We start from the raw sequence: 14,238 nt of genomic DNA on the forward strand, positions 1-14,238 counted from the left end.
AACTGTTACTCAAGTTGCCTGGGTGAAGGAGAGCTAACACTGCCCTCTTTGGGTAAAGTTCATGATCACAACTTTCATGCTTTAAATTTAGTTTCTGTGAACATGACATAACATAGAGATTAATAAAAGATTAAACACTATTATTGGATTAATGTCACCTCTCAAATATGCTGACAAACTCTTAATTACAATAAGAAAAATGTCTGTTGATTGACATCTGTGCTTGCGACCACCACAAGCACACCAGCACCTTAGATTTTTGCACACGTTTGGTCTTGTTCTCTCTATGTGAGTGTATCATAAGAGAAGTCCAAAAAAAGTTTTTAAACTCTTTAGCCATGTTAAAACCATCTAGAAAATGCTGGGCGGGTGTTGATTTAGCGGTACAAACATGTTCACATTAAAAACTTGTTACTGTTTGAACTTCCTGAAAAGAGAAGCAGTTGCCTTTTAGTGAATCTAATCTTTCTCAGAAACACATTCTGGATTTTTATAACTGAGATTAAAGACTGCGTTAGAGTCTGAATATAGAGTCTGTATTCTCTGTTCAGAATACAGACCAGATCTTAACAGCCTTCTGTTTGATGTTTTTCTGTCATTGAGTGATTTATACAAGTGTGGTATTCATTTATAGAAAGTACATATTTACTATAACACGTCACATTTGCTTTCAAGTTCAATATATTGATCTGAAAGTCAGAGTGATAATAATGCCATATAGAGCCGTTTAAAACTGTCTCTTGCCGCCAGTGTTCCTATGGACAACATATAGGAATATAAGGGATAATATATAAATGGGGATTCTAAATACCACATTACTTTGGACCTCTGACATTTTATTAACGGTGTAATGTCTGGTCAACCTTTGATAAATCTTTTGAAACTTCTTAAAGGGCATTTAAAAAGAACAAAGAAAACAAAATTGACATATACAAAATAAATTACAAAACCCTTAAAAGCAAATACTGCCCAGAGAGACAGCTGCCTGGTGGAGGTTTGTGCTCTCGCACTGCTTCTTATTTTTCATAGATTAACCCTTTAACCCACTAACTTATGAAAAGTTATCTTTGTGTATTTGAATTTTTGGTCTGTGGATTTAAATTGAAGTTCCACCTTAAATAATAACGCACACGAAAACACATTGTATCTTTTATTGTCTGTGTCATGTGTTTGGCTGGGTGTTTACGCCCATCTTTTTTTTACTTTCACTTTCATGAACTGTGTGGCGCAGGTGATCGTCTCCTGTGGGAAGCTCCGTGAAAGGTAAGTGAAGCACTCTGTAATGTTTTCCTTGCTAACATCAGCTGTGTACAGGTTAGTTCCACCACAAACAGCACAAATTTGCCGCTCCGTTTAGTTGGAACTATGGAGCGGCTCCAGCTGGAACTGGGAAGCAGGGGCTGGGAAAGCTGGCCATTTAATGTTTGTGTACGTGCGTGACCAGCTCAGCAAAGATAAGCTGACGGTCAGCAGCTGATCTCTGAATCGTTGTTAGTGTGGATCCACTATTGATTACTGAAGGGCAGCTTTTTCTCCCGTGGAGCAAAAGTCATTGTTGTTGTTTTTTTTCCTGCTGTGGAGGAAAAGCTTTTTATATCATGGTTGCTAGGCAACCTGGGCAGCGCGACGGAGGCTAGACCGTCCGATTTCACAAGCTTCGCACTTCCGGCCTTAGCGATCTTTGAGTACGCCGCCCTTGTGGACCGTTAAGGCTGCTTACTTTAAGGCTGCAGACCCTGAATTGGGATACAGCCCATGACATGGATTCCTGCTTGTATGCTTGTACCATAATGTCCAGAATAGAGGAACTGCAAAATTCAAACGTACCATAATGCAAGAGGACAACGTAGTGGTGAACCTGGCACTTTAAATAGTGAAGCAATGCCATTTCAGACAAGAGAAAGAATGTCAATAAACCTTAAATCTCATGCCTGTGTTGCTGACAACATCATTTTTATTAGTTTATTGATTTAAAATGAAAAAGATTTGCATGTAATCATACCCAAAGCTTTGACTCTGTGTCTCTTTGTTAAAGAAAAGTGGACTGTGATATACCGAAGGGATCTGATCAACTCAAACAGCTGGAGGCAATAAACACAACTTCACCTCCTGTTTGTCCGAACCAGGATTAGGCTGCATTCACTGGTGCATATCACTAATAATCTCTAACAGATCCGTGTGCCTCCAGCAAATAATGTTAGGGTTTACATGCATTACTTGCATTTAAAAAAACCATAAAATTCAAACAAGAATTTCAACCACATATATGCAATTTTATTAGGATAGCATGATGCTGTGCTGGTTCATGACATTGTCTCCCAATAAGAAGGTCCAGGGTTTGATCCTGCCAGACTTTCTGTGTGAAGTTTCATGTTCCTCCCACAGTCCAAAAACATGCATGTTAGGTTACTTGGTGACTCTAAGGTGCCTCTTAAACTATAGCTGCTGGGATAGGCTTTTGCCAGATCATAACACTTAATTGGATAAGCAGTAGAAAATAGATGTATGAACAATTTTCTAAACTAATTCTAGAATTCAAAACTTATCTTATCAAACTTCCTCCGTAAGGGAACTTTCTTCATGTTAAAAGTGAAGCCACCAAGTGCTGCTTATTTGATCATTGGGGCTCTCTGTCTAATGTTGTCAGCACCTTAACCTGACATTGAGATACTGATTTTGTGAGCTAGCTCTATAAAAATAGCTGCTGAGATGAAGCAGAAAAGAAGCAGCTGATATTTGGACAACAAACATGACGGAAAGGAGGATTTCTTTTGATGTGCACATGAATGATTTGTGTTTCATCTGCAGGTGAAGGTAGGAAGTGATGTAGATGTGACTTAAAAGACCCCAAAATTATACAGTGAAACACCAAACAATATGGTGATCCTCTATGAGCAAAGATGGAGATTATAAAGAAACACACACTGACAGGTCAGACAGGTCAGGCAAAGGTCTGCTAAACAAGCAGAACACCACTTTCTCTCTAGTTTATGAGTTATCTGCTTCAGGGTAAAACTTATTATGAATTACATCAGGGAGTCAAACCTCTCCAATTAGCTGCTTTCTTTGTCAGAGGAACAAGAGCATCAAGAGTCATATACAGTGAGGTTTTGACAATATTAACAAGATAATTGACGTCTATTAGTTGCTCTGCATTGTGTTTAGAGATGGCACTGAAGGAAATAATGGTGGAATTATTTCTTTAACATTAGTTACAGCATTTTTAGATAGACATCTACAAAGAAAAACAATCCACAGTGCTGTGTTGTCCATTATTTTAGAATTAAGTGTCATTAACAAATAGTCAGACAAAGAGATTTTTCAGTAAATATTTCTAAATGTCCTCTTTCTACTCCGTATGTCAGGAATATGGAGGACAGAGAGGAGGGAGTCCCTCCCTCTAAAACCACTCTGTGTGGGAAACATGAGAGCCAGACCAAAGCTCAGAGGTGAGATGACCATCTCTAACTGTCCATGACTCTTCTCCATGTGACAGCTCAGCACTAACATCACTGCTTCATCATTATTCACAGAAAAAAACACAGAATCAAACGCAAACCTGAAACTGGATCCAGCTGTGAGTCTGCCAAAAGTGAGATGTCAACAAATGACGATGTTAAAAGACAGTGCACCTCTGAATCTAAGTATGCTGATATTAGTTACTTTTAGAACAGTTGTTATTAACACAGGGATAATGTAGTTAAAGTGCTGCAAATATGTGTTCATTTTTTTTTTGTTGCTGTCAGGATCACTCAGAGTCCAGGATTTCCTGAACCTGAACCCAGCTGTGTGTCCTTGAAGAGCAACCAGTCAAAGGGCATTGGAGAAACCTTTAAAGCGGAACTTTCTGAGATAGAGAGGTATTCTGTACCTAAAGCTGTAACTGTGTTTGAAGCTCTTTTCCCCACTAAGTGTAAAGAATCGACATGATGGGAGCCATTTATGTAGGGAAGAGTATCTGTAGGACTCTGCTCTTGCAGCAGATAATCTCCATGTGTTGTAGACTTATTAAAAAAATTCTTATATTTATAGTAAAAATGGGGAACTAGATAGAAAAATGTCTTTAATTCCTAAACAGTTAACACAATACTTTAGTTAAACCTTTTAGTTTAAAGCAGAAAGTCTGCATTTCAATCACATCTTTATTGTTAGATGTAAAATCTATTTTAAATGTATATAGAAGCTACATTATGAAAAAATTGTCAATGTACAAAAGCTTACAGACCTAACTACAAGATGTCTACCATCTCAGCTTGGACACTTGACATCAAGTTGGCAGCAGCTATTAACTATCACTATAAACCATAACTTGGTTTGCAACATAACAATGACAAATGTAGAATACTGTGACCAACATGAAAATGTCTTATAATATCCTCCATCAACACAGCATGGTTGAATTATATAGGATTAAAGAACAACAACAAGTTTAAAGACAGCATGTCTCTAAATCCAAGTAGGTTGATATCAGTTACTTCTAAAGTTGTTCTATTTCTTTTTCTGTCAGGATCCCTCGGAGAAAAGACTTTCCTGGACCTGAACTGAGCTGCGTGTCCTTAAAGAGCAACCAGTCCAAGGGCATTGGAGAAACTTTTAAAGCACGGCCTTCTGCTGTAAAGAGGTAATCTGATTTGTTTCAACAGTGTCTATTGTTTTCACCCTTGACAAACACAGCAGTCAGAGTTTAAAGAATAAATGCTGTAGGGGGTGTTTCTGAAGTAAAGTGGCTATAAGACTCCAATTGGTCTAGCAGTTGATGACTGGAAGATGCTAAAAAGCTTGGTGAGCATGACACCACATGAGAAGCAGGGAAGTTCATCTTTATAGAGGTTTATGGATGATTTTGGATTGTTGCATTGAAAAATGAAAGACAGTCCTGGATGTTGCTACATGATGTTACCAGCATTAATTTGATTTTTAAAACTGTACCTGTAAGTCAGGAGCTCATGTCAATCTGTCTATATCGAGAAATAACAGGTATTTCTATTTATTTTATTTTTTTGCCAGTATGGATTGATCATTTTATAATAGATACACGGTGATTTAAACATAAAAATGAGATGCAACATGCCAGAAGCCAAGGGAGATGCTTTGTGTTGTTCCATTAAAAGTCTAGAAACAGCAACATATTGGAAATCATTTAAATCATTTACATAAAAATAGCACACATACTGTTGCAATCCCAGCCTAACACTGGTAGAGAGCACTCATATTTCCAGAAGTCCTTTTTATGTTCAGCATTCAAAGATGTATCTCAGCAAGAAATGCAGCCAACCTCTATATTTCTTACTTCTAGTTATTCCTTATAGCCCAAAATTCTTTCCCTTCACTCGTCTTTATATAGACCATATTAGCTTCATTTTGATAAAATAGTTGTTTTCTGTAAAATTGTTTCCAATTCTTTGTTTGCTTCTGTACAAAAATCCATCCATTCAAATCATCCATTTTTCTGTGTTTGCTTCCTTTTCATTTTGAAAAGCTTCCCTTAAAATTAACTTCCCTCTCATAACAGTTTTAACTCTGCGTCACAAAATGGTGGAACTATTGTACTCTCTATGTTTTCTGCTATGAATCATTTGTTCTCCTTTTTAATTTCTCTGAATCTCTGATTGTTGAACATACCTACATTTCTTTTCCACAGAGTATTTACAGTCCTCCCATTTTGATAAAAATGAAGGCAAATTATACTGTGATCAGACAGGTTATTATCGCTTCTCACTTGTCTCTATCTTGCAGTCTTCCCATTTATGTCTGTTGTGTACTTAAACAGTCTACCATAAAGAAGACTGAGTGTAGAGATGAGTAACATGTATAACCCTTCTCTGAAGGATGGAGTTTTCTCCACATCACAGAGTAAATTTTATCTACAGGACTGTAACGTGTCATAAGAAAATGAAAAAGAAAGTTTTTCACATGACTATTTGCACTCCTGTGCAAATCAGTAGTTTATAGAAACATCTTTAGCAGCAATGAGTCAAAGTCAATCTCTTCTGTATGACTTTATCAGTTACTTACATCAGAGTGGATGAATTATGGCCCAGTCTTCTTTAATGTTGCTTCACTTCTTTGAGGCTTGTTAGTGTTAGTTTCATGTATCTGAATTGAATCTCTGTTCAAATACAAACATCACTTTATAGACCTATGTGGACAGAAATAATCTGAACAATTTTTTTATGATTCCTCCACAGAGTGGACAAGGGGACCTCTGAGTCTCAAAGTGGTCAGTCTGTGCAGCAGCATCAAATGCATATGGACACCATATTTATGGTCTGTACATGTGAACCAACTACTTTTATATACATACCAAACAATACTGTGCCATTTTTATTTATAAAGCATGCATTTAACATGTCCCAGGCCATGGTATCTTTCCATTAGGGGTTTTGCAGAAATCATGTAAAATGCGCATGTAATAAAAAAAATAAACCCACACACGCTATAATCCACATAAACGATTCGCCAATCTTTGCCAATCTGATCACCTGTCCATTGCAATTCCTACGCTGGACTATACGCCATCACATTGTCAGCATGAACTATCACATAGAATAGACTAAAAAGGTATAAAACAACTACAATGGACCAAGTGCTGTACAGATGAACAAACACACCCATTCTCCTCACTGTCATCTCCATGCTACAGTTTGTAAACTAGCAGATTGTCAGTCAGTTCCAACACAGACACTGCATTACTTCAGTTTGATTTGGTCATTCAAACAATATTCTATTCTAGGAGCTGGAGGGTAACGTCATCACTTTTGTGAAGAATGAGTTGAAGAAGATCCAGAAGGTTCTCAGTCCGGATTATCGCGAATGCTTGAAGAGGCAAAAGGAGGATGAGGAGGTGTTGGAAGGTAGGGATGAAGAGAAGAGGAGGAGCAGCAAAGAGGCTTTTCTGAAAATCATACTGGACTTCCTGAGGAAAATGGACCAGGAGGAGCTGGCTGACCGTCTGCAGAGTAGTAAGAGGATTTCTCGTAGAATTTAAACCACTGGTTAAATGGGACATTTACCAATATCTTCATTTTATTGAAGCAACCACACTGCGAGTGAATTATATATATATATATATATATATATATATATATATATATATATATATATATATATATATATATACATATATATATATATATATATACATATATATATATATATATATATATATATATATATATATATATATATATATATATATATATATATATATATATACATACATACATACATACATACATACATACATACATATAAAATATTTTTATTAATGAATTTCTTTCATCGGTTTTGTTTTCATTTAGGAACACATGGTGTTGTTTGCCACGATCTTAAATCTACCCTGAAGAAGAAGTTCCAGTGTGTGTTTGAGGGGATCGCTAAAGCAGGAAACCCAACCCTTCTGAATCAGATCTACACAGAGCTCTACATCACGAAGGGAGGGACTGCAGAGGTCAATGATGAACATGAGATCAGACAGATTGAAACAACATCCAGGAAACCAGACAGACCAGAAACAACAATCAGACAAGAAGACATCTTTAAAGCCTCACTTGGAAGAGATGAACCAATTAGAACAGTGCTGATAAAGGGAGTGGCTGGCATTGGGAAAACTGTCCTAACACAAAAGTTAATTCTGGACTGGGCTGAAGACAAAGCCAATGAGGACATTCAGTTTATATTTCCATTCAGTTTCAGAGAGCTGAATGTTCTGAAAAAGGAAAAGTTCAGCCTGGTGGAACTTATTCATCACTTCTTTACTGAAACCAAAGAAGCAGGAATCTCCAGCTTTGAAGAGTTTAAAGTTCTGTTCATCTTTGATGGTCTGGATGAGTGTCGACTTCCTCTGGACTTCCGCAGAACTAAAGTCCTAACTGATCCTAGAAAGTCCACCTCAGTGGATGTGCTGTTAATAAACCTTATCAGGGGTAAACTACTTCCCTCTGCTCACCTCTGGATAACCACACGACCTGCAGCAGCCAGTCAGATCCCTCCTAAATATGTAGATATGGTGACAGAGGTCAGAGGTTTCACTAGATCACAGAAGGACGAGTACTTTAGGAAGAGATTCAGAGATGAGGAACAGGCCTGCAGGATCATCTCCCACATCAAGACATCACGAAGCCTCCACATCATGTGCCACATCCCAGTCTTCTGCTGGATCACTGCTACAGTTCTGGAGGATATGCTGAAAACCAGAGAGGAAGGGGAACTGCCTGAGACCCTGACTGAGATGTACATCCACTTTCTGGTGGTTCAGGCCAAAGTGAAGAAGGTCAAGTACGATGATGGAGTTGAGACAGATCCACACTGGAGTTTGGAAAATACAAAGATTATTGAGTCTCTGGGAAAACTGGCTTTTGATCAGCTGCAGAAGGGAAACCTGATCTTCTATGAATCAGACCTGACAGAGTGTGGCATCAATATCAGAGCAGCCTCAGTGTACTCAGGAGTGTTCACACAGATCTTTATAGAGGAGAGAGGACTGTACCAGGACAGGGTGTTCTGCTTTGTCCATCTTAGCATTCAAGAGTTTCTGGCTGCTCTTCATGTCCATCTGACTTTCATTAACTCTGGAGTCAATCTGCTGGAAGAACAACAAACAGGTACACACCTTTACCAGAGTGCTGTGGACAAGGCCTTACAAAGTCCAAATGGACATCTGGACTTGTTCCTTCGTTTCCTTCTTGGTCTGTCACTGGAGACCAATCAGAGTCTCCTACGAGGTCTGTTAAACCAAACAGGAAGTAGCTCACAGACCAATCAGGAAACCATCCAGTACATCAAGAAGAAGATCAATGAGAATCTATCTGCAGAGAAAAACATCAACCTGCTCCATTGTCTGAATGAACTGAATGATCGTTCTCTAGTAAAAGAGATCCAACAGTACTTGAGATCAGGACGTCTCTTCACAGATAAACTGTCTCCTGCTCAGTGGTCAGCTCTGGTCTTCATCTTGCTGTCAGCAGAAGAAGATCTAGATGTGTTTGATCTGAAGAAGTACTGTGTTTCAGAAGAGGCTCTACTGAGACTGCTGCCAGTGGTCAAAGCCTCCAAGAAAGCTCTGTAAGTTATTGTCAAGTTAACATTATTTGAATACATTGCTCTGGTTCAGTGATGGGGGGAAAAAACTTGCCTTCATCTTTATGTCTTTTCAGATTGAGTGAGTGTTTCCTTTCAGAAAGAAGCTGTGAAGCTCTGTCTACAGTTCTCAGCTCTCAGTCCTCTAGACTGAAACAGCTGGAACTAGGCAACAATGACCTACAACATTCAGGAGTACAGCTGTTATCAGTTGGATTGAAGAGTCAACACTGCACACTTGAAACTCTCAGGTCAGAGCAACTCACAGTTTGGTTTATATGTTTTTTAGATATTTGTCTAAAGTTTCCGATTCATAAATCTCTTTAAGTTACAACAAGTACAGATCAGTGACAAAGTAATTAAAGACAAGAAGCACAGGTATTTATGCAGCAGCAACTTATGTTGCTGACAACGAATAAAGGTCTCTTGTTTGATTTAACTGACTGGCTTCGGCTAACCTCCACACCACATGCCTGCTGGACCTGCTAGCCGCTACTTCCTTGCCAGACTGCTGTTACAGTGTGTACAATGATTGTGCAAAATAAACTGTCCTATATTTCTGAAGTTCAGGTAGAAACTGTACCTGAATCTATTGGTGTGGTTGTAGATGCTTATATACTTCATACCTGATGGCAGGACCATAAAGAGTGTATGGGTGGGGTGGCTGGAATCAGGGAGGATCCGGTGGACCTTCTTCTTACAACCCTATCTGAACAGATCCTGGATGGCTGGCAGTTCAGACCCAGTGATATGATCTGATCTGATCACCTTTCATACTTTTCTTTTTTCATCTTTTCAATTTCATTTATATAGCGCCAAATCACAACAACGGTCGTTGTCAAGGCGCTTTATATTGTACAGTAGATCGTACAATAATAGAGCCATAGAGCTTTGTGGTCCAGAGCCATTACAACTGCCATACCAAATCATGATAGAGCCAGACAGAATACTCTCGATGGTGCATCCATAAAAGTTGGGGAGTTTTCAAGGGTCCATGCCAAACCTCCTCAGCACACTTTTGCTGCTTTTGTGATCACATCCACGTGATGACCAGATCAGATCTTCAATGATGCTGATGCCCAGGAACCTGAAGCATCTGACACTCTCCCCTCAATGAAAATGGGTATGTGTCCTCCACCCTGCACTTTCCTGTAGTCCACAATGAGCTCCGAGGACTTGCATACATTGAGCAGCAGGTTGTTGTACAATACTATGATGTCAGGGCTCTCACCTCTGCTCTGTAAGCAGACTCGTCTCCATCAAAAATTTTGTACAATATCTTTTCAGGATGAACGGCTGTAACCTCTCAGAAAGAAGCTGTGAAAGTCTGTCCTCAGTTCTTAGCTTCCAGTTCTCCAGTGTGAGAGACCTGGATTTGAGTAACAACGACCTGCAGGATTCAGGAGTGACACTCCTGTCAGCTGGACTGCAGAGTCCACACTGCAAACTGGAAGCTCTAAGGTCAGGGTTCATCACACTGTTAAACTCATGAACTCAAAATTACATTGTTTTAATTGTTTGGATTTCATATTCACTTTACTCAACCATCGGTGTTTATGTGTTCTATGATGTGCTTGCAAAAGTGAACGGGTACCCTGAAGGCCATATGCTGCAATTAGTATCCAGTACACAATAATACTATTTAGCTGTGCATGGGCATTGTTAGTGACACTTCAGAAATAGAAAATGTAGCTTAGACTTACTAATGAAAACCAGTCCTTATGAACATTTGAAAGGGTTTTAAATACAAATGATCACATATTTGAGATCTGTTAATCAGCAAGTAAGAATGTGAGTCAACATTTATTATAGGGCTAAATTCCATTTGCGTGTCTATCTGTTCAAGCTTTCCATTTGACTGGAAAAATAAATATTAAACATATCCTTCCATCACTTACTGAAAAGTTTGGTTCTAAACTGTCAGTATTGGGGAATACCGGCGTTATGTATTTAAAATACAAAATATGAGTAACTGTATTCCATTACAGTTAACGTTTAAAAGGTGGTATTCAGAATACAGTTACTGAAATAAATGGATTACATGGCGGTATTTTCCTGTTTCATATGTTAGGCTATGCCCTCTCTATTTCTGGTAATTCCATGCCGGTGGAAACGCCAACAAAACACGCATTAAGAGGCTCTAATGCCTGTGTCTCAATCTCGCAGTCCATGTCACCCCTACTTGTGGCCCGCATAATGACGTGAAGAAATATTTTTAAAAATGATTACTCAAAAGATTATTTAATGTGAAGGCAATAGGCAGAGTGTTACAGGCATAGCCCTAAAGAATGTAGCCCTATGGGCAGTGCAGTCCATGCTGCAGGGAGAATGGACTGCCATACCGAGCCCAGTTGTAATTAAGCTATTAAGACTCGACTGTACACTGTGTTCGTGTTTTCCTCCGAAGCAATAAGTTCCGTTGGAGCAGCCTTTCAACGCCTCTGTCTGTCTCACTAGCAACGTTGACCCAGACAACAAAGTAAAGCTAGTTTTCAGCTACGAGCCCGACACGGAACCCGACGTATTAGCCAGAGGTCCCTTTACTACGGTTTGGAGCCGCGGACCTGTTTTATATACGTGCAGAATAGTTTTCCATATGAGATCACTGCAAAAAGTGCAGCCTTACCTGCAGCATGATAAAGCATGATAATATATTAAGTAATCCAAATTATTCAGAATACATTACTGTCATTGAGTAATGTAACGGAATACGTTACAAAATACATTTTGGGGCATGTATTCTGTAATCTGTATTGGAATATATTTTAAAAGTAACCTTCCCAACACTGTAAACTGAATATAGAGGTGGCATTAACTATATTTGTGTCTAAAACTCACGAAATCAGTGTTTTTCCAAGTATCAAAATTCAATTTCCACTGCCAAAATCTGAGGGAACCATACTGTCTCCTCTCTTGTTAATTTTTTTTTAGTTATTTATGTTTGAGTCATTAATTAAAATGTGGACCAAGTCCCAGTTTTTATAAATTCTTCCCCACTTGTGGTGTTTTGTGTGTCTCACAGTCTGTCAGGCTGTCTGGTTACAGAGAAAGGCTGTGATTCCCTTACATCAGCTGTAACCGCCAACACTACTCATCTGAGAGTGCTGGACCTGAGCTACAATCATCCTGGAGAGACAGGAGTGAATCTCCTGAAGCAGCTGACTCTGGAGACTCTCAGGTATGGAGTGACTGGCTGCAGCCATGTACAATGTTGATAGAGGAAAAAGGAGTGGAAATTTTTTCTTTGTCCTTCACTAGGTGCTGGTAGTTTTTTCTCCTTTTATTTAAGCCAGAATATGAACTTTATATGAACAATCACACATATAGGACCAGTTTTACATGCAGGGGATTTCTCAGAAGAACACCTGGGACATTAATTCTGTGCCTAACTTACTGTTTCATGATTTCCCATTAGTAAATTATTTAACACACACAACATATTGGTTTACATATTATTTATGCTGAAAGAGACTGTGCTGGTCTGACCCCCCTCCTTCTCTCAGGGTGGAGCCTGCTGGAGTCCAATGGTTGAGACCAGGTCTGAGGAAGTGTAAGTGTGTTTTTAATGTGATTCATGAAAATAAAGCAGCACACATTCAACCATCTTCAAACTGTCACATCACTCATTCACATCTCTGATGTCAGGACTCACCATCAAAGTGTCAATCAATGAACAGATGATGGATCAATAACTGCAGCTGGATTGTGTTTGTTCTCTCCATCAGATTCCTGTCAACTCACAATCGACACAAACACAGTACACACAAACCTCAAACTGTCTGACAACAACAGGACGGTGACACATGTGGAGGAGGTTCAGTCATATCCTGATCATCCAGACAGATTTGATGACCGTCCTCAGCTGCTGTGCAGAGATGGTCTGACTGGTCGCTGCTACTGGGAGGTCGAGTGGAGAGGCAGGGTTGACATTTCAGTGAGTTACGGAGGAATCAGAAGGAAAGGAGACAGTATTAGTTGTTTGTTTGGTGGAAATGATCAGTCCTGGAGTCTGAGCTGCTCTGAAAATCGTTATTTTGTCTGGCACAATAACCAAAAGACATGTTTTTCTTCATCCTCCTCCTCTGTCTCTAACAGAGTAGGAGTGTATGTGGACTGTCCTGCTGGCACTCTGTCCTTCTACAGAGTCTCCTCTGACACTCTGATCCACCTCCACACCTTCAACACCACATTCACTGAACCTCTTTATGCTGGGTTTGCGTTCAGGCCTGTTTCTTCATTGTGTTTGTGTAAATCTGTAGAATCAGAGATTTTCCAGGCAAACAGAAACTGTTGAACAGATAATGCAGTCTGTACGTGTCTGTCACTTTCCTTGTAAACTTTGTCTCCTTAGTCCTTTAACGATGAAAGCTACAATTATTCCAGCATCCACATGTTGTTTTTCTGTCCTCCTCCTCCACTCACAGCTTTATAGTGAAGTATGCTGTGTTTCTCTAAACTTAACTCACCTGAGATGCTTTAGTTTGCTGTTCGCAGTTAGTTTGCTGTACATGAGACAAACTGTGATATCAGGGAGGAATCACTGAGCTACACAAACCCAGAAGATGAATTTACAAACTCTTCAGAGACATTCACACATCATTTTTCAGTGAACAAAAGTGTAGAGACCAGCCGGGGTTTATCCAGATTTTATTCATAATTAATGACTTAAATGAACGTGTGTGTGTGTGTGTGTGTGTGTGTGTGTGTGTGTGTGTGTGTGTGTGTGTGTGTGTGATGTGATGATATTTATCTGACATTTCATAGAAGCAAAAAATGAATTTCCTAAAGGAGAATAAACACTAATAACTAACGCTGCATTGCTCTAAAGCTAAGACACAGTTTTTTATGACACAGTTTTATGGCTGTATTTATGATCAGCATTGTCGTACATATCGAAGCAGGAAGATGTTGATTGATTCCTGCAACCTGAATAAACTTGCGTTGTTGCATCAGTTTCTGTTTTATTATATCAGTGATATGGATGATCAACCGTGCTGATTTTATTAAATGCATGTTAATATTAATGTCCAGTGACCTTCAAGCAACTGCTATAACTACTGTAGTTTTCTTATTTGTTATGCTTAACTTGTCCACTGGGTCAGTCTGTAGAGAGTAGTGTCTCTCCTCAGTGTAAAACATTATCGCAGACCTTATAACAAT

The 14,238-nt window shown here is 39.1% G+C and overlaps 1 protein-coding gene across 1 annotated transcript; it reads left to right on the forward strand.

Annotated features, from left to right (window-relative positions):
- Positions 1-1,184: 1,184 nt before the first annotated feature.
- On the forward strand, positions 1,185-14,030 carry LOC101480339 (uncharacterized). The gene is made up of 13 exons (XM_076880705.1): positions 1,185-1,263; positions 3,366-3,449; positions 3,534-3,644; positions 3,747-3,860; positions 4,508-4,621; positions 6,189-6,267; positions 6,734-6,962; positions 7,302-9,063; positions 9,156-9,329; positions 10,366-10,539; positions 12,101-12,256; positions 12,582-12,628; positions 12,804-14,030. Exons 1-13 carry the CDS (start codon positions 1,214-1,216, stop codon positions 13,370-13,372), a joined length of 3,663 nt encoding a protein of 1,220 aa, XP_076736820.1. The 5' UTR covers positions 1,185-1,213; the 3' UTR covers positions 13,373-14,030.
- The last annotated feature ends 208 nt before the right edge of the window (positions 14,031-14,238 follow it).

The sequence above is a fragment of the Maylandia zebra genome, linkage group LG23 (genome assembly GCF_041146795.1).
Source record: "Maylandia zebra isolate NMK-2024a linkage group LG23, Mzebra_GT3a, whole genome shotgun sequence".
NCBI lineage: Eukaryota > Metazoa > Chordata > Actinopteri > Cichliformes > Cichlidae > Maylandia > Maylandia zebra.